Below are 26,343 nucleotides of genomic sequence, written 5' to 3' on the forward strand. Positions count from 1 at the left end.
AATAATTTCAGAAATATCAATCAAGACATGCAAATACTTAAATATGCAAACAAAACTAGTCTAATGACCTGGTATGAAAACGCCTACATTTCCGTGGATCAGTACTTTAATAAAAACAGTCATTTAAATGACGTCTCGGACATTAATAGTCCCATAACAGAGCAAGTCCCCAATCTAATTTCTAATTTTAGTATCAATGCTAAAAATTTCGTGAAAATCTACCATTATAAACATGCTTTCCATCCACCGGTAGCAACAGTAGCTACACATACAATGCCTCCTCGCACTGCATCCCCTCCACTAGCTGACAACAGCTGTCGAAGGGTCCCACCCTCCTACCCCGTCCCGCTACCTTTCCCGCCTCTATGATCGCATTCGTACAACACACGTAGCAGCCAGTCAGTGACCATCAAACCCATAAACAGCTAAGGGACTAATCACCCCTCAATCAACACGAGGGTAAGCGCCTTCTATTAATATTTCCCTACAGTAGTACATCCTTTAAATTCCAGCAACTCACACATATCATTTTCTTCTTTCTCTTTTTTGACATGGTACACCTGATTCACGTTTTTCATCTACAAGATCAGTAGTTCCCCATCTGAAGCCCAATAATAATACACCATCTATACATAATAATAACAACGTTTGAAACACGATGGAGTCTCATAAGGTTTTTACGCCGAACCAGGCAACGTTTTTTTCCATCTGTACAGTTCGTTTTTCAACCAATACATGTGATTTCAACACATCTCATCATGTTTAATCTATTTATTTATTTCGTATGGCATGAGGATACATTGTTACAATTTGGTTATTAACTATATTTATACATTTGAGCTCATCAATATCTGCATTGCTGCTAAAGCTGAATGTCCAGTTTTGTTAGCCAACTCACAGCTTCATCACTGGCCTCGTGGATATCCTTTATTGTCCCACTGAATCTTCGGAGTGGGCACTCTGTGACGATATGTTGAACGGTCTGAGGCACATCAGAGCAGTCGCAATAAGGATCGCTGGTAATCTTCCACTTGTGTTTCCAGAAGTTGCATCTGCCATGTTGAGTTCTGATCCGATTAAGTGATGACCAGATTTTTCTGGGTAAGTTGAAACCAGGAGGTTGCATAACTGGATCCGAAATTAGACCTAATCTGTCAGGGTTTGAAGCTGCCCACCCATAGCGCCAGGCAGTGTTAGTATGAAATTCATCTTGGACTAGCCTCTTTCCTAGTAACCAAGAAGGTTTCCTAGATTTCAGCCTGAGATCTTCACGTAGGCAGTCTTGATGTATTGGTAGAAGAGGATTGTCACAGCATTTAACCCATTCTTTCTTCAGTGCCAGTTGTCTTCGGAGATGAGGAGGTGGAATATTTGAAAGAACTGGTAACCACTCCAAAGGTGTGGATTGGATGGTTCCTGATATAGCCCTCATTGTATCGTTTAACTGAGTGTCTATCATCTTTGTATGGGCACTGTTGAGCAGCAGTATTCGGCTACTGGGTATACTAACGCAAGTGCTGTAGTTCGGAGGGTGGATGCAGATGGGCCCCAGCTTGTTCCTGTGAGTTTGTGCAGGATGTTATTGCGGGTTTTGATCTTGGCAGATGTTTTGCGTACATGTTCGCTGTAAGTCAAAGATCGATCCAAGGTAATGCCTAGATATTTTGGATGAGGATTGAACTTCAGTATATGACCTCTGAATTGAACCTGAGGGGCATAATTAGCTTGTCTGTTGCTCAAATGAAAGCAGCTGACCTCTGTTTTTGTTATGTTTGGTTTCAGTCGCCAGGTTTTAAAATAATTATCAATTCTGCAGAGATCTTTAGTGAGTGTGGTTTCTGCTCCAGCAAAATCACTAGACTGGGCTGTCAAAGAGATGTCGTCAGCGTATATAAACTTCCTAGCATTAGTTGAAGGTAGATCTGCTGTATATACGTTGAAGAGTAATGGGGCCAATACCGATCCCTGTGGTAATCCGTCACTCAGTTTGTAAGTTTTACTTATGTTGCCATGTAGGTGTACTTCAATCATTCTATTAGCCAACATATTATTCAGCAGGGTGGCAAGCATCTTACAAGGGATTAACTTCAGGAATTTGAGGATCATTCCTTTTCGCCAGACTGTGTCATATGCTGATGACAGATCTACGAACACTGCTACGGTCTTCTTTCGATCTTGAAATCCCCTCTCAATATGGGTGGTTAGGGCTAACACCTGGTCGGTACAGCTGCGGCTTGGTCTGAAGCCAGCTTGTTCAAGTGGTATGTGCTCTAGGATTTTGGCTGAGATTCTATTGTATATTACTCTCTCCAGTAGTTTGTAGCAGACACTTAAAAGGGCTATGGGTCTGTAATCTTCTGCATTGCCTCCACTTTTCCCTGGTTTAAGGATTGCTACTATTTTTGTTCTTTTGAATATTGATGGTAGTTGTCAAACATGTAAGATATTGCTGTAAAATTTGGCAAGCCATTCGGTTGTTCGGGGGCCACAATGTATAAGGAATTCTGGGTATATTCCATCCAATCCGGCTGCTTTTCCTGACTTTATTTCTTTTAGCGCAGTTGAGATCTCAGCAGCTGTGAAATCAGAGGAAAACTGAGAGACTGCTTTGGCCTGGGTTATCCTCGATTTTAGCTCTTGTTGAATTCTTTTTGACTCTTTCTTATTTGTGCCGACTGGTTTTCTTGTCAGGTTAACTAATCTGTTTGCCACCTCGTTTGGTTTTATCTTAGAGCTCTTGGGACCGAATTTGGGAGTGCTGTTGCCAAGTTTCCTTAGAAGTGACCATGCTTTTCGACTGGAATGTTGAAAACTCATATTTTCCATGAGATTGAACCATTTTTCTTTTCTAGATGAATCTAGAGACTGGATCAGTTCATCTGCAATTTCAGGGTCACTGCTGAGCACATATTCCTCATATAGCTCTTTGCATTTTGGGTTCCATCCAGGAATATAATCCTTCCTGTATCCTCTTGGGATATGCTTTTTCGCGATGGCGGATGTTAGTTTGACAAAGCCCTCGTAATTTCCTGTTGTAGGAGGAATCCACTGTACATTATGTTCCAGTTCGCTGGTGAATTTAGACCAGTTGGCTTTGGAAAAATTCCAGCGGAGAAGTGGGACTGATCTGATGGCAGGTATTTCCAGGCCAACTTTGACAAGCACTGGTCTGTGTTGGCTTTGGGGAAAGTTGTTCAGAATTTACCTAGTACAGTGTAGAGGTCTTCCAAGAGAGTCTTTTGATACAAAACACAGATCAGGGTTATAGTCCTTATTCCATCTGGTAGAGTGGAAGGAGCCCTTTTCTTTGGCATCAAACAATAGAAAAAGATCTTCGGCATCAGCCCATTCAGACACATCTTGTCCCTCTTTGTTGGTATAGTTATAACCCCATTTAGTGTTCTGACTGTTAAAATCTCCAAGGATTATGGCTGGGTGCTGTATATTCAGGATGGTCTCGTTTAGGCTCCAAGGTTGACGTTTAATCTATGAAACAATATCATAGTTCATTACAACAGCTCACTCCTAATGTAAAAACTGTTTTTAATTACAAGCATTCTAATGCCATTGAGCGAAGATTATTATGATCAACGATTTATACAATCACTCACAGCAAATTATTGTAACATCTTCATGTCATCCATTCCACTTACTTTTTAAGCAATTTTACTGGTCACTATTTGTTCTGTTAGACATAACATTACTGATTATTCTTAAATTGTTAAAAAAAATTGTTCAATGTACTATTATACATTTTTAGATTATATATACTGTGATCAGGGCCCAGTCCTACCTTGGATTAAGTTATCTCTAGTTGATGATGCTCACAAAGCATGAGCGAAACATGTCCTAATTATAATGTCTAATTTATAGTTTTATCCTAAATACAAAGGATTGTCATGTATTGGAATGGTGGTTTTTTACTAACATAATAACTACTAATTCTGAAATCCAACATGGTTTTACAATGAAATTCATAACTTGCAATGAAAGTAAAATTGCATGGCTGGAGGTCTTTTCCTTTGCTTCATCTGTTGAAAGGGAACAAAGATTTCTCAGAACCAGATATGTGACAAAGATTACTTGAGAAGTTAATCTTTCCTGTCTTTGTCTCCTGTGATATAATGTATCATGTACCTACAGAAGAAACAATGAAACTGTGGTGAGTTTTTAACTGTTGACTCAGATTTGTCTTTAACTTGAGCAATGATATGGAAACTATCAATATCAAAAACCTCAATGGCTAAGACCTGCCAACTCGCTTTTGTACATTTACTCCTAATTTCAATTTCTCTCCCATTTCCATTATTGTAACACAAGTACTGGCCTCACGCTTGCTATTCCTCTGCACTACTCATCTACGTATAACAATTCTTTTACTCCCACGGGTTGCAGACTTATGGAATTCCTTACCATAGAGTGTCAGTAAGAGTCATTCAATACCTAAATTCAAAAGTCTTGTCGAGGTTCTTGTTGGAAGCTACCGGCTGGTGTGTGCTCTGTACAGCTGAGCGTGTGAATGGTGAAGGACTGCCAGTGGTTTAGTTTTGTATATTTAGACATAATTGATAGCTGTGTAACATGTATAATTATTGTGAGCATGTGAGTGAGCAAAATTACTTTATATCCATACTGGTTAATGCACGGTATAGTATTGAAATTCTCTTATGCATGTGAAAGAATCTGTGTTTGTTCAATAAAACTCAGGTAGATTATAAAATAATATACCAATAGCTAACGTTTTACCCATTGAAATTAGCCAAAATAAAGACATAAGTAAATACAACGAACATATTGTTCAGGAAAGCTTTTGTTTCTCACTTTCTGAGCTTTATTACAATATATTAATCTACGAGTTTCATATCTGTATCAATAATTTACACAAATACAAAGAGGAGAAGAATTCCACCTAATCAGAACTTGTTTATTGTTATAATTAAAAATACAGGACTGGTTTCGACCATAGCGGGCCATCCTCAGCTGAACACACATATACATATAACATATCATGCAAGTGAAAATATTACCCTATCTAAAAAGGGGTCATGTGACAATAACATGTCAGTTTTACTCATGAGTAGGGCATTCGTCAAATTGGAAATGTTATAATTTATCTATGTGACATGTGTGAATGCACGTCTATGAAAAGTGAATATTTCTGAACTTAAAACTAACTTGTAAGTATTCTTAAAATAGAAAAAAACATATACGTAAAACACTTTCATGCTTGTAAATGTTTGAGTTTATGGCTTGCACTGTTTCTTGATTCTTCAGTTCGACTACTATAATTAAGTCTTATTGTCCATAACTGTACGTTATTAAAAATTCAATAGCTTGAATTGTGATATGAGTTACACCTTAAAAATACCAAACTCTTGTTTAAAAGAATTTTGTCACCCTATATACACGAAGGATAAGAAACCCTTTACATTTCTAAAAGGCAAAATATGAAGTAGTGAAGATTCAGTTGAGTTGAACTGTTGAGTTAGGGAGTTTGAAATATTTATACTTTTTACAATACATTCTCAAATCTAAGAACGTTGAACTCGTAGATTTAGTTCACAACCTATGAACATGGCTTCCTTTTTATGTCACTGATGGTACAAAATACATAACACACTCATGTTCACAAAAAACAAAACACCTTGAAAGACTAGAGATGGGAAGTTAATATTCATATGGCATGTTCATTAGTATGTTCTGCAGAAATATTTAGCATTTCAGTTACCTAGGTTCAGCATGTGTCCTGTTGCCTAGTAGGCACTGCGTCCTCCATGGACACTGATAAATTTCTCCAGGCGCCATGGCATCGACGTGTATAAGGCGCGAATGGAGACCTGGAGTAGAGCCATCCGTGCTGCATTCACCTGGTTCCACAGGTCATGTTTGGTGGTTGGGCCATCGTTTCACCACATCCCACACATGTTCGATTGGCGACAAGTCCGTTAATTGACCGGGCCAGGGCAACAGTTGGACATGCTGTGATAAAAAGAAGGCACATGTTGATGCAGCAACATGTGGTCGCGCACTGTCCTGGTGAAATATGGCATCTGGGGTGTCGTGCAGAAAGGTTGGGTCAGAGGATGTCATTCATGTAGGTCAAACTGGCCACAGTGCCCTGGACACATACCAACTGTGATTTGTGGTTGTACCCAACAGCATCCTAGACTATAATGCCTTGAGTTGGCATTGTATGTCTTGTGCGATAGCAGTCAATGTGATGCCTCTTGACCCTGTCTGCGCTGAGCAAAAATGCGGCCATAATTTTCAAACAAACACAACTTTGATTCGTCCCAAAACACTATCTGCTGCCATTCCTGTCCCCAGTGACGTCTTTCCATACACCATTGCAGTCTGGCACGTTTATGCACATTAATAAAAGGTAGGTGGAGAATTGGACGACACGTCAGTAACCCAGACCGTAATAAACAGCAACAAACTCTCACTCCTGATAGTGTACCCTATATTGCAATTTTCCACTGTTGTGCCAGAGCCGAGGAGGACACAGATCTGTCCTGCAATGCCATTCGAATGTGGTGTTGATATTCTCGAGGACTGATCTGGGTGGTTAGACCAGACCTATCTCGTCGTGTTCTACGGCCTTCTGTGAACCATTCCTTACACACCCGTTGCAGTGACGACAAACTTTGTCCCACACGAGCAGCATGGATATATGCATCATGTTATCTCATGCCAATAATTCGCCCTTTTTCAAACTCACTCCATTGACGGTACAGTTTTCAGATATGTCGGTCTGCTCAAGTCACACTTATCCATTACCTTCGGTATACAGTGACAACGAGAGCCGCAGGTAGTGGAGGTGCACCGCGATATTGATGTGGACGTTGAACCTGAGGGCTAAAGTGGTTCAAATGCTAGTCACATCTTGAGAACATACTAATGCGTGTCCTGTGAATATGAACTTCCTATCTCTAGTCTTTCCAGGTGTTCTGGTTTCTATGAACATGAGTGTATTTCTGAGAAAACTACAAATACTTCAATGGAAACAGTTACAAAAGACATTTCAAATGGTCAAAACATCATGACAAATTATCCATTGACTGCGAAGGATTGAACAACTAATTCACACTCACGGACAAGGCGTACATCATGGCTGAAAACAGGAATCGTTAGAAAATCACTTCAGAAAAATCTTTATCTACTTCAGAAATGAATTGAGTAAAACTATATCCAGAAACAGATGAAACATGTTCTCAAAATTCCTCAATATTTCACATAATTCTATCCACTATTTTATTAATTAGAGTGTAAATGTAATGTTGTAAAGACCACAAATGCCCAGTTCACAGACACACCACTGAGCATGACACTGAATAAGTAAACAATATATTCCATATTGTGTTGGGTTAGCGGTGTACTTACTTGTTTTCTTCCTTGATGTATGGAACCAGTAAATCAACTGTCTGTTGCTCTAGCAATATTTCCTCTTTAATGTCAACAGAAGACTATAAGTAAGAAATAAGAAAAGCAGAGTAAAGATGTGAAGAACAAAAATATACAAAAAAACAGCTGACAAAATTAATTTCATAATGGCACAATAAAATTACCAATAAATTATCTTGCAGTACAGGAAATGTAAAGGAAGAAATGAAGTGTTAAATGAAACCATAAATATACGGAGAGATAGGAACATTACATGTAATAAATATCATTTTTGGTCCGTATTGATGATATTAGATTGAAATAATAACATTAAGTTATTTATTAGACCACCTAATCAATACAAAATGTAAATCATCCAAGACGATTTTGTATTGATTAGGTGGTCTAATAAATAACTTAATGTTATTATTTCAAAGATAGGAACATGACGGGATAACACTAGAAGAGGTAGCAACAAAAAGGAGAAACTTGAAAGACGAGGACAATCTCTTCATCTTTATACCTTGCTTTCTCTTTCCACACTAACTAGCTACATCGGCGCCGTGAGTGATCTCACCATAACATCTTGCGCTGATAGACAGGCGCGCTGAATGCAAGAGGGAATGTTACACTTTAAACACGGACATAAAATAAATGCACTGTAAAATGGAACCTCAGCAAGTCAGTTTTAGTCTTAATTAAATATATTCATTTCCACTTCCCAAAAATATTCACATCCCTAGACATAATAGTTGACTGTCTTCTTTCCACCACTGGCTAATCAATTTATCTCAGATGGTGGACCACAATGTGTTTCTGCTGCAGTATTACCATGTTGTTCTCTAGCACTTTTCATTCAAATGCTACAATATCAGTAAATTTTCAAAACAAAGTACAGCACTGTTTGACTCTGCAACCAAAAACATAGTTGAGACAGCACAGCTCTCTCACCCTTTTTCCTGGTCACTACCTGTACTGCTGTTTAACGTTAGGTGGCTTATTAAAGACAATTTTATTATAACAAGTGCATCTCTGTATAGCCAGTGACAAATATCTACAGACCTTCAGACCAAAAGGGGCAGGGAAGTTAATTCTGTATTTTCAGGATAAAGAGATGCATTTTATTGTCCAGAAAATATGGCACATAAGGAAGGAAGTAAGATTAATTATTATTTCATAACATTAGAGCATAATTGTTAAACTGTAATTTACTGGCATTAATATAAAAATGACTCATAAAAGTTGTACCTCATGAAATATATAGGTCTAATGATTTGATATTAATTACACTATTATGAATTTAGTGGGAAAAATATATTACTATCAAAAATATACTGGAAAAAATTAATGTGAAAAATATTTTTGGGAATGGGCAGAACCTTAATTAAGGATAAACTGTTCTGGGAGAAAAAGAATTGCAAAAAATCTCAGTGAATCGCTTGCCATATCAAAGTTCTGAGAATCCTAATAGACAATGACTTGACTTCATACATGAAGTTTAGATTGGTGATTTATATCCTTGGTTTATGAAAGAAACAATCTACAGTGAAACATCCTCCAAAGTAAATCACAACTGTGTTCATGAATTCATTAATCTACACTTAACTAAGGAAAGTCAAAAATCATAAGCTACCATAAAATGAGGTTATGTTGGCAATTTTTGCAGTTATTCTTTCAGCAGAAGAAACAATTGCTTCAGATACTCTTATTTCAATCATTATTTGCTGCATCTATAAGGAATGTCTTAACATGTAATTTCACACAATACACCAGAAAGTAAACACTTATTAAAAATTGAGTAAACCCCCACATTTCACACAACTGCTGACATACATGCTTTCACGTATATTTCTGGAGTGTTACAATATAATGGTATTTATATTGGATACCTAAATAGAGAAAAGGAAACCATACATGTGCAGTCTTCAGAATTCCATCTACTAGCATGCTTTGATCTCTAGGGTTGAGGTGTCCCGTACTTCTCCGCGGCTTCCCTGTACAGAAGTCATTCGTCCACTACCTTTGTATGGGCTTTATCAAACATATATATACAATGAAATTTTGATAGAAGATGCTGTAAGTTTATGCTCAAAATTTTCACCCCAGGTGATTGGTGTAATGCCATTCAAATTGCAAGGAGAAAACAACACATTACCGGTAGTAGAATGGCCCTTAATTATTTTCTCTTAACAAAGGCTCTAGAGAACAGTGTAACATTTAGAAAGAAAAAAAATTAAATTGACTTCATGTTTGATGGCTTCATTTCCAGAAAGATGCCATTTTTTGTTTTATACAAGGAATTTCTTGATGATAGAATCCCTTTCAAAACAAACCTTTGGTTCACCACACTTTCTTGAACCAAGTGACAACTGCAAGTTCAGTGGTGTAATCTGAACCTGGATCTGGTGACCCTTTAGCAGAGGAAGATCATGTAAACTGTGAAATCAAGTAAACTGATATGTTCATTATAAAGCCAGTTGAAATTTCAGCATAACAAGAAGTCCATTTTAATAAATGTTGACATTTGGAAAAACAATTCATTTATAATACATAGGTGTACACACTCCTGACCTACTAGAATGGACTGAGTAAGTAGAGTTCTAACTTTCAACAAAATGCAATGATTTTATCTCAGTATGTGTGAAAAAATACTTAATAGGAGTCAGAAGTACAATTTTGCGTTTACTGTAACATATTATGTTTCATTAAGAATTATTTCACAAATATTTCACAATATTGGGGGTTGAAACATGGATTAATCCTTCCCCTGGATTCAACTTCACTAGAACATTTATAATGAAGAGTGGCATAACTCTTCATTTATAGCACTGTGAGTAAATAGCTGAGGGGAAAAGTGGTACCCTAAATTTGAGGGACTATATAAAGCGATTTAAATACAAATAGCTGAAGTGTCATTAGTAAATGTAATTTTAATATTTCACTTGTACACTTTATCACATGAATCATGAAATATTGTAAACCAATAATTTACAAGTAAAGAAACACAAATAATGTAATTTCTCAGAATTGGTAAATATTCAGTACCACCTCTTTGGCTATCAGCTGCTCATAAATAGAGCGATATATGAAAGTATATGCAGACCTTCGTTTCTAGATTAAATGCTGCTGTCTTACTGACAAGAGATTGCACCATCAGATGCCATTTTAGTGGGCTACAGGATTAGTCCTATGACATTTTCTCGTTTATCCACCATTTATTGTAGAAAAATGAGGTAATCCACCTAATCAATATAGTAAAATATTAGTACTTCAATTCATTTTAATCTTGATGGTAGTTTTGGCCTAATGATATTAGACGTCATCAACCATAAGATGTTAAAACCATTAAAAAGGGATTGGCCACACATATAACAATCAACTCTAATAACAAAATATTTATAAGAATTGTTTATAAGCCACATAATAATAGACAAAGGGATGACTTCAAAGCAGCTTTAACAGGTATCATCTTCCTCTAAGGAGATGTCATAGCCACAGGTGACTTTAATACTGACTTGTTCAAACAAACTATGGAATTGACAAATCATGTTGTTTATTCCCTGCTCTGAGCATGGAAATCCCACCAATTAACGCTACAAACCACGTCACATATCCTGACCACACAACTCACACATTAATTGACCATATAATTGCAAATCAACCCCAAAAATTCATTAAGCATGGACAGATTTCAACCCACGACTCACTGTACTTATATTATTCGATCTGAGGACCAAAGCATAAAGCACGCTACACTATTTTAAGATACATAAAAGATACTGACAGAGATGACCTACGCAATGATGCATAATGTACTGTGGATGACATACGTAAGGTTCATGACATTCACTACAAAGTTTACAGATTCAGCTCACTAGTGCTGAACTTGTATTATAAACATCCTCTGAAGCGGCAGGTAACATTTACCTGGCACCCTTCCACCTGGCTGACGACTGAGATAAAATCAGCTATGGCCAGCCATGACCGTTGGTATAGACAATACAGATGAACATGTGACAAAGAGGAATTGGAGCAATACAGGAAACTTAGGAACAACATTAAACAGCTTGCAACTTTCACCTGTTAGTGGGAAATAATAATAATTTAACCCAAACCTGGAAGAAGCTATGATCTTTGGGCAACAGCAAAGCCATAGAGGAGCACATTCCTACCATATCTCTAGATACGTTGAAAAATTACTTTTCACAGCCCGAAGTCAGACCAGTTCCATTTCCAGCTAACCCCACAAAATCTGCATGCCATTCCTATCATAAGAAATAAATTGACAGGAGGGTATACATTTTCAATACATCAAGTAAATAATATTGCTTTAGTCTTGGGAATAGTTTCAGCCACTCAGTGGCCATTTTCAGCCAAAATAATAATTAAGCAGACCTTGTGATAACTAAAACATGTATATCAGGTAAAGACAATGTTGCAGGAATAACTGCAACATTATAATACATACAATAACAAAAATTATGGGTGTGATCTTCTTGTAATAATATGATGTCTTTGAGTTGAGTTAGGACCTCAAGCAATGAAAGAAATCTCAAAATGATAGCCAAAATTAGGAATGAGTAAACAAACAGAAAATAAATTAAAAAGGAGAAAAATTCCTTAAGAGACTCACCTCTATAGTAAAATGTCTGATGTAGAACAAACATTGACATGCTAAAAACTTTTAAGCCCTGTACATCTTTTCAATTAAGAAAATCCAGCATTTCTTCCCAGTGCAGATCAAGACGCTGTTGAGGCACTACTACAAGCCTCTTACACTAGGGGAAGCATGTGTCTCCACTTGTATAAATGCCTGCCTTTGACCTTTATGGTTTCCTTCTGGGAACTTAGTTTATGATACTGACATGCAAATTTGTTCTGACAACATTAAATAAAATATACATTTTTCTTATTTTTAATTTATTTTCAGTTTGTCTGTTCATTCCTAATTGTGACAATCATTTCCTCATTTATTTCATTGCCCGAGGTCCTAACTCAACTTAAAAGCATCATATTATGGCAAAATGATCAAAACCGTAATTTTTGTTATTATATATGTTTTAATGTTATAATTATTCCTGCCACACTGTCTTTATCTGATATATATAAGTTTTAGTTATCACATGCTCTGTTTAATTATGATTTTCAATGAAGATGGCCACTAAGTGGCTGAGAGTAGTCCCAAGACTTATGTAATATTATTTACTTGATATACTGTATTGAAAAGGTGGACCCTGTCAATTTAGTTCTTATAATTGCACTTCAATATGGAACAAAAATGATATTTGTAGCTTATAATTATGTTGTTCCTATCATCAGGGCTGTACTGCCAATACTTACTCATATATTATACTACTGCCTGACCAATGAAATATACTCTAATGTTTGGAAAGACACACTTATCAGGCCAATCCGAAAAAAACACTACCTTAGGTTCTCCCTCAGATTACTGCCCTGTGTCCATTCTACCACCCCTCACAAAAGCACTTGAACATCTGATCATACACAAATTACTGATTACCTGATGCAGAATTCCCTCCTTGACCCTTTTCAGTCCGGTTTTATAAAAGGAGATAGTACCGCAACAGCTTTACTGTGAGTTATGGACAATATCTCATGTGCAACAGACCAATGACATAATTATATGACAGCAAAATTACTAGACCTAAGAAGTGCCTTTGACATATTTAACCCTGCGTTACTACTGCTCAAACTCCGTAGCTTCAACATTAATGGGACATCTCTTAAATTTTTGGCTGCTGCCTCAGTGACTGCTGGCAAGGAGTATCAGTGGGAACAATGCACTGAGGATGACTTAATAAGTCATTAGTTGTCCTGCTGGGGTTGTTTTCGAACCCATTGTTATTTGTTCTTAGTGCGAATGACATAGGGGACGTATTGGAATATAGCAAGTTCCACATCTACGCACATGATCTTCAGATTTATTATCACTCATTTCCAGAAGACATACATGTAGCCATTGACAGAATAAATTTTGACTTACAATGACTCAATGACTATGCCCAAAATAAAAGCTTGTTGGTAAATCCTAACAAAACTCAGACTATACTATCTGGTACCTAAAGAAACCTCAACTTGTTATAAAGTCCTTGGGATACTCTGGCCCTGAGCCTTATGCCCTTCATCCGACCTAACCTAATGACTAGGTAATTGGAAGTTTTGCTGGCACTTTGATTTATTTTACAGCCACAGGAATATATTAATCTGCGCCCGGCTCTTTTCATCTCCTGGAGCCGTGTCCTTCCGGCAAGTAGCTGCACATAATCAGCTGGCGGTGAGCAGCCGCTCCCTTTCGTCAATTCTGGACGGTTTTCTAGCTCCGCTATAATGTTAGTGGGATGCTCTCCTGCTAAATTCTGAAGGTCGACCACGTCACATGTGGGGTTCAGACACCCTGAACCACCTGGTTCCTGAAAGCTGTTTGTGGATTTTATCATTCATCTTCATGCATTGTCATTGTGTCATCCCGGGATACACCTTATCGTGAAGCAATATTCTGTGGACTTAAAACTTCAAGAGAATTTTAATACTTGGTTTAATGTTGTATTAAGATGTGATTACCCTTATGTATTTCAATAATTAGGTATGAACTGAAAAAAAAGCAAAAAGGGAAAACAAAGGCATTCTTCCCTTACCAGGGAAAAGGTATTTGCAAACTCCTTGTAGGTTTTTTGGGAGAGATCTGTACCATGAGTTCCTTTCTCCCCTTTATAATGTTGCTGTGAGATTTGTAGCATCCTGGTAAATTATCATTGCTAATCCTATTTTTAACATCTTGAGGTAATGCCTCTTAATTTACGTCTTATTTCCTGTGAAATTTACATTTGAATTTATATGGTCCTCTCTCATGTCGTCCCCAAGATATGAGATTTGTGTATGCCTTGTATGTTTTCAATCGTGAGTTGTGCATTGCAAAGCTCGGCCTTCATGACGCACTCGCTGCCTGCCTCCATGCCGACGTGCCTCTCCTTGTTAGCTGATCAATCAGGACATCTTCCTCTCCTATATATGTTGTGCCTCTCGCCTCGACTAACTTGTATTTCACTCTGATTTACTCCAGTCTTGCCCGCTTGAGGTTTGAACTCCTCACCGCTGGGGCATGGAGGTAATGGATGATGATGCTTGTTGTTTAAAGGGGCCTAACATCGAAGGTCATCGGCCCCTAATGGAACGAGATGGACGAAATGGCATATGATAGTTAAAATTTAAAACGGAGCCACTGATTAGAGTTTTAAAAAATGCGATGAAAAATGAGTATGAAATTAAAACAATCAGTGGATCTAATTCGCAATGCCTTATTTGGGAATAAAATAAGAAAAATTACAGGAGATAATGGAATAAGGCATTGCCTGCTAGTACAGATATATATACATACTTTACATTAGACGTGAAAAGAACACATTAAAATACGCAACACAAACTAAAATGAAGTCAATAGGATGAGAGCGTAATTGACACAAAGATACAAGCACAAAGGACATCATTACATACGATAAAACAGACCACTATCCCTCATAAAGCGGATGACGAGGTCTGCTGACTGCACGTCATCACGCAGGATAAGGGAGATGGTATCCGGGAGGTTAAGACTACGGCGAAGATCAACCAGGTCCGTACACTCCGTAAGCATGTGTACAACGGTAAGATGGTCACCGCAGGTACACACCGGAGGAGGTTCTCCTTTCAAAAGATGCGAGTGAGTCACGATACCATGGCCGACCCGAAGACGACATAATACCACGGCTTCCCGCCGCGAAGCCCGAAGGGAAGTCTTCCATACCTTCGTCGTTCCTTTTATCGCTCTCAACTTATTGGGAGGTGGAATGGCCTGCCACTCCAACTCCCAATGGGACATAACATGATGTCGCAGCTGGGAGCGAATATCACTTGCTGGAACCTTGAAAGGCAACGGGGGCAGTGTAACTGCCTCCTTGGCAGCCTGATCTGCTAACTCGTTTCCCTCTATGCCCATGTGGCTTGGGAGCCACAGAAACGTGATTCTGGTGCCGGCATCCCAACACCCGACCAGCAGGTCCTGGATCCGCTGCACCAGAGGGTGTTGAGGGAAACAGGTATCAATAGACTGAAGCGAACTCAAGGAGTCAGTACACACAAGAAAGCGTCGGCGCTCATTGTATAGTGCGTACCGCAGAGCTCTGCAGATAGCATAGAGCTCTGCCGTGTACACACTACAGGTTTCCGGGAGAGCAAAAAGAAACCGATCATTGTCGACAATGAACGCACAGCCCACCTTCGTATCTGTCCGTGAACCATCCGTGTAGACGACGACTGAACCTGGATAGCGGCCAACAACGGACATGAAGAGCCTCCGATAAATCGAAGGGTCCGTGTTTTCCTTCGGGCCAGTGTGTAGGTCCAGGATTATTTCAGGACGTCGAACTACCCACGGAGGTGCCCCACTCGGTTGTCTGACAAGGCATGGAACCGAAGGTACGTTAAACAACCTGTAACTGCTCTCCAAGCGTATTCCAACCGGCCGCGTAGCTCGAGGACGGGCAGCGTACAGAAAATGGTTGCCATTGTTGAATACGCAAGGATAGCTGGGATGAAGTGGCATTTGTCGCAAATGAGCAGCATACGAAAGAAGCATTTGCTGGCGCCTCAGGTGTAAAGGCGGCACACCAGACTCAGCGAGCAGGCTAGCGATGGGGCTTGTACGAAAAGCTCCCGTCGCCAACCTAACCCCGGCGTGGTGGATGCTGTTCAGCTTCGCAAGAACGCTTGGTCTTGCGGAGCCATATGCTGCACTGCCGTAGTCTAACCTAGATAAAACGTGTGCCCTGTAGAATCGTAGGAGCACCGCACGGTCAGCTCCCCAATTAGTGCTGCTAAGAAATTTCAAGAGATTTAGCCTCTTGGTGCATTGCACTCTTAGCTCCCGCACGTGTGGCTCCCACGATAATTTACTGTCGAAAAGGAGCCCAAGAAATCGGTAAGTGTCAACCACGGGAAGAGCGACATTTCCTAGATAAAGTTCAGGATCTGGATGTAGAGTACGTTGACGGCAAAAGTGGACAACGGAGGTCTTTGCAGTAGAAACCCGAAAACCATGTTCAAAGGTCCACTGCTCCACCTTCCGGATAGCTTGCTGTAATTGTCGCTCTGCGACTGCCATACTGTGCGAGCTATAGTGAAGAGCAAAATCGTCCACATATAGCGACGGTATTACTGCAGGACCAGCAGCAGCAACAATACCGTTTATGGCAATCGCGAACAGAGTGACACTAAGAACCGATCCCTGTGGGACTCCATTTTCCTGAACGTGGTATTGCGAATATGTCCTCCCTACTCGGACACGGAATAGACGGAGGGACAAAAAATTCGCAATGAAAACCGGCAAGTTACCTCGGAATTTCCATTGATGCAGGACTGAAAGGATATCATATCGCCATGTGGTGTCGTAGGCCTTTTCTAAGTCAAAGAAAACAGCTACCAAATGCTGTTTGCGGAGAAACGCATCCTGGATAGAACTCTCCAGGCGTACCAAGTGGTCAGTGGTGGATCGAGCGGCTCGGAAACCACACTGGTACTCGGACAAGAGTCCTTGTTTCTCCAGACACCACACAAGGCGGCGATTTACCATCCTCTCAAACAGCTTACACAGGCAGCTGGTAAGACAAATAGGTCTATAACTCCCTGCATATTTAGGATCTTTGTCAGGCTTGAGGACAGGAATGACGATGCCCTCTCGCCACTGAGACGGATAGTCACCCTCCATCCAGATTCGGTTGAACACACAAAGGAGATAGAGAAGACTGTCCTCACTAAGGTGTTTCAACATCTGGTTATGGATATTGTCTGGTCCAGGAGACGTGTCCTTGCAAAGCGCTAATGCGCTACGGAGTTCCCACTCCGTAAAGGGCACGTTATAGTCCTCTGAAGCCTGAGTGGCAAAACTGAGATGACGACGTTCTGCCTCCCGCTTCAGAGGTAGGAAGTCACGATGGTAATTCCCGGAGCCAGACACGTCCGCGAAATGGCGAGCAAGATAGTTAGCAATCGAGAGTGGTTCAGTGACGATATTGCCTGCAATGGAAATTCCCGGTACCGAAGATGATCCATGAATACCCGAAATACGCCGAAGTTTAGTCCACACTTGAGATGATGGAGTGTGTGACGTCATAGACGACACATATCTCTCCCATGAAGCCTTCTTACTTTGGCGAATAAGAACCCGCGCCTTAGCGCGGAATTTCTTAAATGTTACCAAGTTGGCCGCAGTAGGCTGTCTACGGTAACGTTTATGAGCACGACGGCGTTCTTTGATAGCTGCTGCTATTTCCTCGTTCCACCAAGGAACGAGTTTTCGGCGAGAAGTCCCCGAGAAGAACGGAATGGACTCCTCAGCAGCAGCAAGAATAACTTTGGTGACATAAGTTATTTCCTCGCCGACGGTCCGCCTGATATCATCGTTAAAGACAGCTAGTGATGTGTACTTTGGCCAATCAGCGTGTTTAAGAATCCATCGAGGGGGAGCCTCGACGGATTTTTGGTTCATCAAAGTAAGAATGATGGGAAAATGGTCACTGTCACAAAGATCGTCGTGTGTGTTCCACCGAAACAGCGGAACCAACGTTCGGCTGCATAGACTTACGTCTATGCGAGAATATGTGCCGTAACGTACACTGAAGTGTGTTGGTTCCCCTGTGTTCAAAATACATAAATCCAGGTCTGTTACCAATGTTTCCAGCTCTCTTCCCCGGGGGCAAGGCGTCTCAGAGCCCCATATGGGGTGATGGGCGTTAAAATCGCCCAACAAGAGGAAGGGAGGTGGAAGCTGATCTAGAAGATCAGTGACATCATTAATGTTAAGAGGTAGCCCTGGCGGAAAATAGACATTACACACTGTTGTTATGACAGGCAGCGGAACGCGAACAGCTACAGCCTCCAGCGGGGTTCTTAGTGGAACCTCCTCGCTGTAGGTATCAGAACGGACAAAAATGCCAACGCCACCGGACGCCCGGTGAGCATAATGTCGTTCTGTCGAGTATAGTCGAAAATTTCGCAATACCGTATGATGATCTGGTCGGAAGTTTGTTTCCTGAATACAGACTATACTCGCCGAATACTCGCTAATGAGCTGGCGCAACTCAGCAAGATGCCTATCATAACCGTTACAATTCCATTGTAACAGTGCCATATTGTAAGTGTGGACTTCTGAGGATTAGGATAGGAGCAACGGAATGCTACCTAACCTAACCTACACTAACATCCCCATCCGAAGATGGAGATTCGTGCTCCATGTGCAGCTCCTCGTCATCAGACGAGGTGATGCAGGCCTTCAACTTCTTTGACGTAGTCCGGGTGCGGGGTTTCTGCCCACGAGGGGAGCGCGCAGGTTTCCCCGAAGGAAGAGCTGCTGACAGAGAATCAGGCCCTCCAGGTGGAGGGCGTGACACCCCATTTGTGGGAGATTTGGAAGAGCGCCTATTATGGGCGTTCTTCTTCCCCGCCGTCGATTCTTGTTTAGACGGGCTGGGAGGGGAGTTCCCAGCCCTGGTCGACGATGCCGCCTCCGCCGGCTTAGGCGCGGCTTTCGCCGACCGTGTAGGGGAAGGAGACGTTGTCTTCTTCCCCTTCTGTGCCGGCGTAGGTTTCTTAGCCGGCACAGGCAGATTGGTGGTCGAAGGCCGGGATGGACCAGCCTTCGAGCTTGTTCTCTTTGCGGCGTTGCTGGCAGGAGCAACCGCCGCCTTGGGCGCAGCGATCTTCTGGACAGGTGTTGCAGGTGAAAATGAGGAACCTGGCAGGGACTGAGCTATCAAGCTGAAGTCAAGTGTCTTGGCCGGTGCATTCAGGGAATTAAACTTACGGCGCGCTTCCTGGTAGGAAAGACCATCCAGGGTCTTGATCTCCTGGATCTTCTTCTCACTCAGATAGGTCGGACAGTTCCGATCCCGAGGAGAATGAAGACCAGAGCAGTTAGTGCACTTGTACGGAGGCGTGCATTCCTCCGCGCCGTGAGCTACTTTCCCACATGTACCGCACACTGACTGATTCGAACAACGAGATACCATGTGTCCGAATCTCTGGCATTGATAGCACCGCATAGGAGGCGGGATGTACGGCCTCACATCGCAACGATAGGTTGTCACCTTGACTTTCTCTGGCAACACTGACAATTTGAAGGAGACTATAAACGCACCCGTGGCAACGTCTTCACCGTTGACTTTGCGTGTGATACGCCGGACGTGGGTCACGCCGCGGTGCTTCATGTCTTCCATCAATTCATCGTCAGTGTTCAGGACGAGATCGCGGTGGAAAATCACTCCACGAACCAAATTCAAGGTTTTGTGCTCTTCCACTTTGACGGGGATGTCGCCAAAGTGATCGCACTTAAGCAACCGATCTGCTTGGAGCGCAGTGCTCGTCTTTAAAAGCAAACCACCATTGCGCATTTTCTTCAGGTCCTCCAGTTCACCGTAGACACCTTCAATGTGGCGACTAAAGAGAATCGATTTCACCAGCTTGAAGTCTTGCCCATCGGTCCTGGTAGCAACCAGGAACCTAGGGAAGCTGGAACCCAGACTAAGTCGCTGCGCTTGTTCCCAAGGGGTTGCCCCCCTTAGGGAATCAAAAGTTAAAGACTTGGGTAGCGAACTACCCGAGGTTGCTGGCGGAAGTTGTTTCGACGCCATCCCGAAAGTATCCTCCCCGAATGCCACCCACTCCGATCAGGGGTCTCTGTAGCCGAACCAAGCAGCCAAGGCAATACCCACCTGGTCATAGCAGGTATTGCCCGGGGTCCGATGTTGAACGATGCCTAATACGTGATGACTGAGGCAATGAGCACTAGGACTCCCTTCCTCCAGTCACCCGCAATAGCATGTACCCCATAGCGTATACAGAGCACTAAATATAGAAAAAATAAATAAAAATAATTAATAATAATATGTCCTTCTGGCATTCGGCTGTGCGGGGACCTGCGTTGTCAGGCGGATACCACTGCCCGGGTACATGACACTCCCACCCGCCGCGTCCTGGGTGGTTGCTGGCACGGGCTTTTGAGCGTAGTCGCACACATAGGAGCTCCATCGCCGGGCAGCACGCACATCAAAATTTTGAGTGGTCTACATCTGACCCTCGGAAAAATAATAAAAAATAAAGAGGGGACCACGGCCACATAACCCTTTTAGTCGCCTTCTACGACAGGCAGGGATTACCTATGGATGTATTCAGCCTCTCCCATCCACAGGAGGTCCAACACATTATACCAAACCACAATCCATGTCCGCGCCAAGGTCGCCCCTTTTTGTCGCCTCTTACGACAGGCAGGGGATACCGCGGGTGTATTCTACATGTGCGTCCCCCACCCGCAGGGGGTAGTGTGTTTGGTCCGCGAGAGGTATTTTATTTCCCTCAAGTCCGCCGGCAAGCCGGTTAGGACCCCCCTATCCGCCACCTGGGACGCGCCACGTGGGAGTATCACCTCTCCCCCTGCTACGCCTTCGTAGTAGGTTCGTGGCATGGAGGTAAGGTTTCAAAAGTCAACCTCTCTGATGATAAGGGGATGAAAGGAGGATTATTCTGGCTTGATATGTGAAATTCTTAAAGTATGTAATTGCGGTACACGAGTACACTTGATATAAATCTTATAGCTGTGTTGTGCCAGTATCCAGGCTTTTATCAATAGTTGGGTTATATAACCACGTTTGATTCTAGGCCGATTTGAATTGGCAAGGGAAACTTGTAAAAAAAAAAAAAAAAAAATCAAAATGTATTAACTCTGCCATGAACAGCCTCATTGACGAAAAGACCCAGTGCATTCTGGATCCCCTTCTGCTCATTGTCTTATGTGATTTTGCGCATTTGGGAGTCTTGTACTTTTGATTGTTTTCTTCTTTTATATTTTTATTGTGCTTTAACTCTCAAATGGTCTATCTGTACGACTTGCAACGACTTATGGTCACACAATTTTCAGGATTTTTGTATACTTTCAGTAAAAAATTCTTAAAAATAGGTTTTAAAAGAAAACCATGCAGTGTAATACATTTTATTAAATCAAAATATCATAGGCTATTGAAATGAAAATATTTTTGTTTTGTACCTTTCATTATATCTTTGCAGCCATCCTGAGTTTCCAAAAAAGTGTTCCAAAATGTTATCATCAAAATGTTTGCACCCATACCAGACGCTAAAATACTCGACTTACCCAAAAAAGTCAAATCTCAAAATTCTTCACAATTTTATGCACTTCAGAAAAATATAAACACTTTAGTTGATATAAGCACAAATAAATATATAAATATATACATAAGCACTAGAACGCCTCTGCAAAGTCACTCAGAGGAGCTACCAGAATTAGACTGCACTCTCCTTTTCCTTCCTCTCCTTTCAGGCCTCCAAAAAAGCTGTTAATTGTGGTAACACTCCCTGTGAACTGCACAGTTACAACCAGCGCATAAATACCGGATCCTTCCCCTTTTCATTTATGGTCCACAGATTACCCTTAAACGTTCCAGCTTTCCGGGAAGTTTGTATATGTCACTGTCATTATCACTCATATCACTCGCATCTCTGATTGTTTTATCCAACATCTTCCGAATGGGGCTTGAACCTAAATTACTGATAATATCTGCAAAATAACTGATAAAAACAACACGTAGGTACAACAGAACTACACCGTCACGCAGCAAGGCACCAACTGCACTGCGCAGTTAAGGTAGCGAGCCTAGCGACTGAATTTTAAAACTGCACAGTTCATTTAAACAGCAGTCTACAGCCTAGCAACTAGAGTGAAAAGAGAGACTGCAATCTGCTGTTTAAAATGACACTACATAGAGCACATTTGTGTGTTACTGCACATAACGAGAGTGTGTCTAATGAATGGCTGCAAAACAGTCGATGTATCGTCGTTGACGATGGCGATGTGTACAAGAAGGGCAATGCATCGTCATTTAACCATTTGAGGGTTAAAATGCTGTTGGTGTAAATTCCTATTACCTAGGTTATTTAAGATACATGTCACAAGTTTTCCAGAATTAACTGATTCTAAACAAATTATGTACATGTCAGTGACTCGTTTCACTATATTAAAAGCAAGTTTTATCTGTTGAGAGATTCAAGCAGAAGTTGTAAGCTTCATTAATCGATTTGGGTTTACTCCCAGTCCTATGTTACATAGATATAGCTCAAAGATACACTTTAGTGAATGTGTTTAATATTTTTACACAGTGTTGCACATTCATACTATTTGAAAGAAAAGGGAAGGCCCCAAAGGGGAAATAGCTTGAAATAAAGTTAATGTACTACCCCTATGTTTTGCTCTCTCTGTCCAGAACCCGGCCTGCACACTTCTGTCTTCCTCTATCCAGATAGCACCATACAATAATAATATAAATGCCACCACAATGTTCAAACACAGTCCCCTCAGCTCTGCGTACGGGTATCAAGATGACTTTACGCTGCAACCTATTCAAGTGGGTGGTGAATCCACACCACATAGGAACAACCATGTGTTGAGTGAATCGAGAAAGCCGCTAATTTCCCACAATGCCCATCAAAGTGAAAACCATTTTTATTCATTTCATGAGAGTTTTCTTAAGTGTTTTGGGTTATGTTGAAAATAATTATGCTTGTTGTTGTTGTTGAGTCATCAGTCCATAGACTGGTTTGATGCAGCTCTCCATGCCACCCTATCCTGTGCTAACCTTTTCATTTCTACGTAACTATTGCATCTTACATCTGCTCTAATCTGTTTGTCATATTCATACCTTGGTCTACTCCTACCGTTCTTGCCACCTACACTTCCTTCAAAAACCAACTGAACAAGTCCTGGGTGTCTTAAGATGTGTCCTATCATTCTATCTCTTCTTCTCGTCAAATGTAGCCAAATCGATCTCCTCTCACCAATTCGATTCAGTATCTCTTCATTCGTGATTCGATCTATCCATCTCACCTTCAGTATTCTTCTGTAACACCACATTTCAAAAGCTTCCATTCTCTTTCTTACTGAGCTAGTTATCGTCCATGTTTCACTTCCATACAATGCCACGCTCCACACGAAAGTCTTCAAAAACATCTTTCTAATTCCGATATCAATGTTTGAAGTGAGCAAATTTCTTTTCTTAAGAAAGCTCTTCCTTGCTTGTGCTAGTCTGCATTTTATGTCCTCCTTACTTCTGCCATCGTTGGTTATTTTACTACCCAAGTAACAATATTCATCTACTTCCTTTAAGACTTCATTTCCTAATCTAATATTTCCTACATCACCTGCCTTCGTTCGACTGCACTCCATTACTTTTGTTTTGGACTTATTTATTTTAATCTTGTACTCCTTACCTAAGACTTCATCCATACCATTCAGCAACTTCTCGAGATCTTCTCCAGTCTCAGATAAAATAACAATATCATCGGCAAATCTCAAGGTTTTGATTTCCTCTCCTTGGACTGTGATTACCTTTCCAAATTTCTCTTTGATTTCCTTTACTGCCTGTTCCATGTAAACACTGAAAAGGAGAGGGGACAAACTGCAGCCTTGCCTCACTCCTTTCTGGATTGCTGCTTCTTTTTCAAAGCCCTCGATTCTTATCACTGCAGACTGATTTTTATACAGGTTGTAGATAATTCTTCGTTCTCGGTATCTGATCCCTATCATCTTCAGAATCATAAATAGCCTGGTCCAATCAACATTATCGAATGCCTTTTCTAGATCTACGAATGCCATGTACGTGGGCTTGTCCTTCTTGATTCGATCCTCTAAGATCAGACGTAAAGTCAGGATTGCTTCACGTGTTCCTACATTTCTTCTGAAGCCAAATTGATCTTCCCCCAACTCAGCTTCAACTTGTTTTTCCATTCTTCTGTAAATAATACGTGTTAAAATTTTGCTGGCATGAGATACTAAACTAATAGTGCGGTAGTTTTCACACCTGTCAGCACCGGCTTTCTTGGGAATAGGTATAACAACATTCTGCCGAAAATTGGATGGGACTTCTCCTGTCTCATACATCTTGCACACTAAATGAAATAACCTTACCATGCTGGTTTCTCCTAAGGCAGTCAGTAATTCAGAGGGAATATCATCAATTCCAGTTGCCTTGTTCCTATTTAGGTCACTCACAGCTCTGTCAAACTCTGACCTCAAAATTGGGTCTCCCATTTCATCAGCATCAACAGCCTCTTCATGTTCCAGAACAAAATTATCTACATCGTTACCTTGATACAACTGTTGGATATGCTCCTGCCATCTTTCTGCTTTGTCTTCTTTCCCTAGAAGTGGCTTTCCATCTGAGCTCTTAATATTCATGCACCTAGATTTCCTTTCTCCAAAGGTTTCCTTGATTTTCCTGTATGCAGCATCTACCTTTCCCAGGACCATACAGCCTTCGACATCCTTGCACTTCTCCTTCAGCCATTCTTCCTTAGCTACCTTGCACTTTCTATCCACTTGATTCTTTAATCGCCTGTATTCTTTTCTGCCCTCTTCATTTCTAGCATTCTTGTATTTTCGTCGTTCATCAATCAGGTCTAGTATCTCCTGAGTTATCCACTGATTCTTAGTTGATCTTTTCTTCCTTCCTAACATTTTTTCAGCAGCCCTACTGACTTCATTTTTCATGACTCTCCACTCTTCCTCTACTGTGTTTCCTTCGGCCTTTTCATTTAGTCCTTTTGCAACATGTTCCTTGAAACAATCCATCACACTCTTTTCTTTCAACTTGTCTAGATCCCATCTTTTTGCATTCTTTCCTTTCTTCAACTTCAGATGGCATTTCATGACCAACAAGTTGTGGTCAGAGTCCACGTCTGCTCCTGGGAAAGTTTTGCAATCCAACACCTGGTTTCTGAATCTCTGCCTAATCATAATGAAGTCTATTTGATACCTTCCAGTGTCTCCAGGTCTCGTCCACGTATACAGCCGCCGTTTGTGGTGTTTGAACCAAGTATTGGCGAGGACTAAATTATGGTCAGTGCAGAATACAACCAGCCGACTTCCTCTTTCATTCCCTTGTCCCAATCCAAATTCTCCTACTGTGCTACCTTCTCTTCCTTGGCCTACCACTGCGTTCCAGTCTCCCATCACAATTAGATTCTCGTCACCTTTGACATATTGTATTAAATCTTCTATCTCCTCATGTATTCTTTCAATTTCTTCATCATCCGCTGAACTAGTAGGCATATAGACCTGCACTATTGTGGTGGGCATTGGTTTGGTGTCTATCTTGGCGACAATAATTCTTTCACTATGCTGGTCGTAGTAGCTTATCCGCTGCCCTATTTTCTTATTCATTATTAAACCAACTCCTGCATTACCCCTGTTTGATTTCGTGTTGATAATTCGGTAGTCGCCTGACCAAAAATCCTGTTCTTCCTGCCAACATACTTCACTTATACCAACTACATCTAACTTTAGCCTATCCATCTCCCTTTTCAGATTCTCTAACCTACCACAACGATTCAAACTTCTAACATTCCACGCTCCGACTCGCAGAATGTCAGCATCCATCTTCCTGATGATCGCCCCCTCTCGTGTAGTCCCCACCCGGAGATCCGAATGGGGGACTAGTTTACCTCCGGAATATTTTACCCGGGAGGAAGCCATCATCAGTACATCATTCATACAGAGAGAGCTGCATGTCCTCGGGAGGTGGTTACGGCTGTAGTTTCCCGTTGCTTTCAGCCGAGTAGCAGTATCGACACAGCTAAGCCATGTTGAGTATTATTACAAGACCGTATCAGTCAATCATCTAGACTGCCGCCCTTGCAACTACCGAAAGGCTGCTACCCCCCTTTCGATGAACCATTCGTTAGTCTGGTCTCTCAACAGATACCCATCCGATATGATTGCACCTGCGGCTCGGCTATCTGCATCACTGGAACACGCAAGCCTTCCCACCGCGGCAAGGTCACATGGTTTGCAGAGGAGGAATTATGCTTAGTGGCACATATTCTCGCAGATCATCAGAACAGAAGAGG

The 26,343-nt window shown here is 41.2% G+C and overlaps 1 protein-coding gene across 2 annotated transcripts in view; it reads right to left on the reverse strand.

Moving 5' to 3' along the window:
* The window catches only part of LOC137498982 (zinc finger protein 468-like), a 67,442-nt gene that overhangs the window by 31,730 nt on the left and 9,369 nt on the right, over nucleotides 1–26,343 (reverse strand). For both annotated transcript variants that reach the window (XM_068226948.1, XM_068226947.1), the window contains one exon: nucleotides 7,384–7,466. In XM_068226948.1, the coding sequence (XP_068083049.1) occupies nucleotides 7,384–7,466 (83 nt within the window). The remainder of the gene's footprint in view (nucleotides 1–7,383; nucleotides 7,467–26,343) is intronic.

This window comes from Anabrus simplex, chromosome 3 (assembly GCF_040414725.1).
Source record: "Anabrus simplex isolate iqAnaSimp1 chromosome 3, ASM4041472v1, whole genome shotgun sequence".
NCBI lineage: Eukaryota > Metazoa > Arthropoda > Insecta > Orthoptera > Tettigoniidae > Anabrus > Anabrus simplex.